General features: G+C 43.6%; 1 protein-coding gene across 1 annotated transcript in view; it reads left to right on the top strand.

Moving 5' to 3' along the window:
• LOC102198141 (ankyrin-2-like) overlaps positions 1 to 6437 on the top strand; it is a 96254-nt gene that overhangs the window by 42560 nt on the left and 47257 nt on the right. The window contains exons 16-23 of the mRNA XM_013916023.1: positions 212 to 310; positions 643 to 741; positions 1176 to 1373; positions 1650 to 1748; positions 1849 to 1947; positions 2017 to 2115; positions 2192 to 2290; positions 3930 to 4002. Coding sequence (XP_013771477.1) covers positions 212 to 310; positions 643 to 741; positions 1176 to 1373; positions 1650 to 1748; positions 1849 to 1947; positions 2017 to 2115; positions 2192 to 2290; positions 3930 to 4002 — 865 coding nt within the window. The remainder of the gene's footprint in view (positions 1 to 211; positions 311 to 642; positions 742 to 1175; positions 1374 to 1649; positions 1749 to 1848; positions 1948 to 2016; positions 2116 to 2191; positions 2291 to 3929; positions 4003 to 6437) is intronic.

The raw sequence follows: 6437 nt of genomic DNA, 5'->3' as shown, positions 1-6437 counted from the left end.
AATGTGGCACAATTTTAGGGGAAAATAAAAGTAAGATGTGTTGCTAACACTGTAGCAACAAAGAAATCCTCCACCAAACACAAATGTCCTTACTTTGTGTGCAAAGTTTGTAATTAAAGCCTAACCTGTGATTTCTGAATACTGAGTTCCTGCACTTGGTGTTTTATAACAGAGTTCTTTGTGTCACTTTTTGGGTTGTCTCCTAATACAGAAAGGTTTTACTCCGCTGCATGTGGCTGCAAAGTATGGAAGCCTGGATGTAGCCAAACTTCTGCTACAGCGTCGCGCCCCTCCTGACTCTGCTGGGAAGGTATGGATCCAAACAGAAACTTGCTATCCTTAAAATTCATAGCATGTATTGTAAAACAATGAGATGTGATTATTTTATTGAATTTCCTGTTAACTACAAGTTTACTGCAGGAATGCTGGTACGGTTTAAAAAATAACATCAGCTGTCCCTTCATTTAGACCAACCCTGACTCAAAAAGCTAACAGGTGCCTGTTCACATCAAGGATCTTGTTTTTGCTCCTTCATGCACATTTTTGTGTTCATAATAAGAGCCTAGCAGGTGATGCTGTCTAATGTTACTTTAACTCATCTCACCTTCTAAAGCTTCTGTCTAATCCTTCCATACTTTACAGAATGGCCTCACCTCGCTCCACGTTGCAGCACATTATGATAACCAGAATGTGGCGCTCCTGCTGTTGGACAAAGGAGCGTCACCACACACAATGGCAAAGGTGATTCAACAGAGCACAGATGTAGTATATAATAGGATTGTTCTTAGCCAGCTAGTTACAAGCTAGAGCCAGAGGGACGTCACAGCCGACAGCTCTGTCCTGTTTTTTAAGGACTGCTTTCAAAAAAGTCTCTGAAGCCTCAATGATATCTGAAATTCCCTCAGGAGGAGGAAGAGTGTTTGCTGCTTCAGCTGCTGATGAATCCATTACATTTGAAGCAGCAGGATAGTCTGTGTGTTATTGAGCCACAATAGAGCACAGCCTGTGCATTCACACTAATGAAAGCGTGTGTGACTGACTCATATGTGAGGAGTGAGTGACAGCATCAGCATACATTCACTGCCAAACTCTCTGATAAACAGTCGTATTAAAAGCAAAAATGATATTCAACATTCGCTGACCAGCAACTCTCGCGTGTGTCCTGCACCAATCAGAACGGCTACACTCCTCTGCATATTGCGGCTAAAAAGAACCAGATGGAGATCGCCACAGTGCTGCTGCGTTACGGAGCAGAGACTAACATCCTGACCAAGCAGGGGGTCACTCCACTCCATCTGGCCTCCCAGGAGGGTCATGCGGACATGGCTGCTCTGCTAATAACCAAAGGAGCTCAAATCAACGTTCCCACCAAGGTACTGTGGAAACTCACCCAGAGCATGTGATGCATCTTTGCCCTGTTTAGAGCTGCTGCTGTTAAAATGTGTCCACAATTAGAAATGTCAACAGTAAAAAAGAAAAGGTTCATGCAATAAATGAAATTTTATAAATATGAATAATACTGTGCACAGTTCCTGTCCTCTGCTTCTGTATCCTGCAGAGTAATGGCTAAAGCAGATAGTTTGGTAGAGGGCACTATCACGCATTGTAAGCTAACAGCGTTAATGCATGTCTGTGTGTTGCTCCTGCAGAGCGGCCTGACTGCCCTTCATTTGGCAGCTCAGGAGGACAAAGTGGCCGTTGCTGAGATTTTGGCCAGAAACGGTGCCAACCTGGACCAGCAGACCAAGGTCTGAAAAAAGGGTTTTCTTCTCTTTAATAACAGTAACAGCTTCTGGTGTTGTTATTCATGACTTAAAGAAATGTAACTGATCTGTTTTTGCTTCACAGTTGGGCTACACACCGCTGATTGTAGCATGTCACTATGGAAACGCAAAGATGGTCAACTTCCTCCTTCAGAATGGCGCAAGTGTCAATGCCAAGACTAAGGTACTGAAAAGCAGCTGTAGTGTTTTATGAGAGCTGAACAAACAGGACTCACCTCTGCTGTGCTTTCAGAACGGATACACTCCCCTGCATCAGGCAGCGCAGCAAGGAAACACACACATCATTAATGTGCTGCTGCAGTACGGTGCCAAACCCAACGCTACCACTGTGGTACGCAAGCACACGCGCACTAACACACATGCGCACACATGCACACACACGTATAATGGTTTGCTTTCCTGTGCAGAATGGCAACACAGCTCTGGGGATTGCTCGCAGGCTGGGTTATATTTCTGTGGTGGACACACTGAGGGTTGTGACTGAAGAGATCATCACCACCACCACGGTACGTCACACACACCTGCACACTTCTTAGAGCCTGTCCGAGCTGTGATAGGCCAGCTACACCTTGGACAGGTGGCAGAGAGATAAAACTCTCAGGTTTGGCTTTGACCTGCTGGAGGAAAACCGAGCAGCGTGAGTGAAATTCATGCAGAAAACCTGAAACCTCCACAGACCTGCAGGGTCAGGACCCTTCTGTCCTTTATGAGCCTATCCGGTCGTTAAGTGATGACGTGACGAATCCTACTTCCAATATGGCTTTTGTGTTGTTAACATGTTTAATGTTATGTATTTTCTTCTATTTAATCTCAAAAAGCTCCTAAAACAGTCAGTGATCACTGTTGACCTCCCTCGGCTTTTATTACCGCTAATCATATATTTAAGCTCAGTTTTTAAAACCTTAGGATGTAACTACAGCCCAGCCCATGCAGCAGTATATGAATGACTAACCTCGTATTGTGGATGGATTATCTCAGTTGTTCTCCTGGATGAAGTTTGGTCCTTTTACAGCATCCTGCCATGCGATTACATTTGTTCCTGACCACCGAGAACACTCACGTTAACTTTTATCGAGTGGAAAAAAAGTTAGCTTGTTTATATTATGCTAACATAGCTGTGTCGCTAGCGGTCACGTAGCACATCATTATATACCAGCTAGCCCAACTTCAGTAATCCTACAAACGTCACTGCTGTTTAGTTTTCTGTCTTCATTTATGTTGGAAGTGATAGCAGAGCTGTACGTTTTAATTTGTTTCCAAAACCCCGCAGTCAGGACATGCTATATTGTATTTAGATAGAAGTTAGCGGGGTGTTTGCTTGCTAGCTTCTAACTCCGTTAAATGTCATAAATTCCGTTTTCATGGATGCCTGGATGTTAAACTCAATTGTTACACCTGGTAGAGCAGAACGCTGATCATTTTATTAAAGATGAAAGACTTTAGACAGTTTTTCAACTCTCAGTAATGCCACAGTGATCGTTTGATATATGGACCTGCAGCGGAGTTTAGGCCCAGACACGGCTAGTGACGTCAGACTGACCAACTGGATAAAGCTACCCACGACACACACCTCCCTACATCTTTTACATTTAAATCAAATCAAATCACTTTTATTGTCACATCACATGTGCAGGTACATTGGTACAGCACATGTGAGTGAAATTCTTGTGTGCGAGCTTCACAAGCAACAGAGTTGTGCAAAATACAATAATGTAAACAAGCAAAATACAAGAATGGCTACATCTGAAACTAATAAATATATGTACAATATATAATAGTATATGCATTTCTGGATGTGTATACTATTATATATTGTACATATATTGTACATATATTTATTGTACATATTTAGAAATTCACATAACTTTGTAGTCTTCATAAAAACAATGCATTTCTTTATCTGTCCGCTATAACGCATCACTTTGGCGTAATAATACAACACTGGCTGAGATGCCACATATGTGAGAGCACACAGTAAAAAGGATGCGTGCCATTACATCAGTACAAATCTGTTTTCTCAAAATGACCACACGGTTGAATTAAGACAACAAAGCTAACTGCTCTGCATCAAACTGTACTATCTGGCTTTGCCTAATAAACTTACTGTCATGTTTTTAACGGGGTCTGTTTGCTTTGATCTGGCAGACGGTGACGGAGAAACACAAGCTGAATGTGCCAGAGACCATGACTGAAGTACTCGATGTGTCAGATGAAGAGGGTAAGTTGCAGCTACAGCGTGAGCCTGCAGCCCACTCCCCAATGAAGAGAGCCTCTGGTCCTGCAGCCATGAGTTCATTTATCATACATTTAAGTTGGAAAACCTCCATCAGTTAATCCATTTAATCGTTATAGCCTGCACACATTTTCTTCTTTGTTGGCCTCTGTAGCCACTGTACACTGGTTGTAACATGTAGCAGATAAAGTGATGATACTGAGATCAGACGAGAACGTTGGACCTTTCTGTTCGTCCCTCTTTGTGGCTTCAAATGATTTTTACCAATCAGCCTGTGACTGTGCTGTTTACCTACAGCGTGGGAAATCACTGATGATGATGTCATGTCAGACGACTCCATGGATGAGGAAGGTAGTCAGCATGATGGTGTGTGTGCAGGTTTGCTGTAGGAGTGAAGGCATGGTGAATAAGCCTGGACTAACTCTTCCAGAGGTCCAATCAAGTCGTTCATGTTACTGAGAGAGTAACGAGTGTTCACTGTGTGTTGGCTACAGACTTCAACTAATTATGTACTTTATAACATCATGAATGAATAGTTTCTTCTTCACGGCACCTGTCAGCGGGTGAGATTTACCAGGGAGCATGTGAACGTCTCGTCCTCAGAGGCGATGTGTTACGAGCAGGAATGGACAGAGCATCTCCAAACTGCTGTTTGTTTGGGGTGTTCCCGGGCTGTAGTGATCAGTATCCATCAAAACTGGTCCGTGGAAGTGACAGTGGTGAACCAGCAGGGTCATGGACGGCTCACTGGTGCATGATACTGCAGCTCAGGCTGCTAAGAAGGTTGTTGCTGGTTATGTCAGAATACACAGTGCATCAGTTTGTCGTGTACAGGGGTGCACAGAGCAGTCAGGGTGCCCACCGACCTCAGTTCAGCAGCGAGTTTGAGGTGTGGATCTGCTGCTAACATCTTGTTCCCAGATACAACAGCACAGAGAGTCCATGGCTGGATGCAACAGGAGCACCAGCACAATGTTAGGAAGTTCTAATGTTATGGCACATCAGTGCATGGAGGAAATCGCGCTAACGTCTTTATGCTAAGCTTAGATACTCCCGAGGTCTCCACTAAGCTTTGGGTTCCTCGACTCCAACCATCAGGCCTATGATGCTGTTTTAAATGATGGGTCATGGACCAGTATATAAAACAGGGGAACATTCTTGTATCATGTTCAGTTGCAAACATGAGGGACACAGCAATGTTTCCATTCAGCTGTAGCTACGAACACAGTGTACACATGAGAGCAGGATCAGCTTCAGTACAGCTGAGTCACATTCAAGGCTTTAACTGTACTTTAATTCAGTCTCCTGCTGCTGTGCCTGCTTGTGTCACCGTTCTGGCTCAGCTTGACCCAGTATTTTGAGTCGCTATGTTTTGGTGTGTTTTTGCATTTTGGATTCTTTCCTTATTATGATGCTGATGATTATGAATCTATGTTTCAGTTCTTCTTGTTCAGGGATTAGTTCGTAGGTTTTGTGTTCTCATGTTTATTGCAGGTTTAGTTCAGTGTCTAGTCTGTCTCTGTGTCGTGTCTGCGTCTTTGTTTAGTTGGGTCTTGTTTCCTGTTTTACTCTGAAGGTTCATGTTCCTGTCTTATGTCAGTGTTTCTAGCTGTGTTCCCTTCTGTCTCTAATTCCTTGATGACTTCCTCGGTGTATTTTAGCCCAGTGTGTCTTCGTGTCAGTGTCGCGTCGTCTGTTCATGCACTATTATTTCTAGCTGCACGTCATGATTCTAGTCTGCAAGATTCGGTATTGGACATGTTCATAGTCACGTTCTCCAGTCATGTTTGCCTGCACCTTCATGTGCCAGTACCCAGATCTCGTTCACAGTTTCTCATGTCGTGTTCATAGTCTGTCCGCAGTACTTCGTCATAGTTCAGTCCTGGTCTTCGTTCATAGTCTTAGTTACTCCCAGTTTAGGTTTTTAGTTTTGTCATTCCCATAGTTCATGGTTTGTTGTTTTGCCTTCTGTGTCAGCCCTGATTAAAGGCTCGCTTTGAGCTTAGCACAAGTCTGGGTCCACCAAACACTCCACACGGTCTGCCCTCGCGGGCCGTGACAGGTTGTGTTCTGAACGCATTTATTCTGCAGGATAAAAGCAGAATAAAAGCGTTTTGTCTTTGACAATCGCTTGACAATGTCTTTCTCATCACATAATTTGAGGGAATGAATTAAGGAAACGTCAGATTTTCTTAATTCATCTTCACCTTAAAGGAAATATGCTGAAAAGTCACCGAATCACGTTTATTTTCTTGCATCTTCTGCAGGTAGAGCGTCTCTGTCTCACTGCAGTTTTTCACTTGTTCTGCTGGCCTAGCATGAAGCTTTCTGCCATAGCTGCTCCAACATTTGCTGCTCCAACATTTGCTGCTCCAACATTAGCTGCTCCAACATTAGCTGCTCCAACATTAGCTGCTCCA

This window comes from Pundamilia nyererei, unplaced genomic scaffold (genome assembly GCF_000239375.1).
Source record: "Pundamilia nyererei isolate P.nyererei 1_Seehausen unplaced genomic scaffold, PunNye1.0 scaffold00433, whole genome shotgun sequence".
In the NCBI taxonomy this organism is placed as follows: Eukaryota; Metazoa; Chordata; class Actinopteri; order Cichliformes; family Cichlidae; genus Pundamilia; species Pundamilia nyererei.
This window is presented reverse-complemented; position numbering and strand designations above follow the sequence as displayed.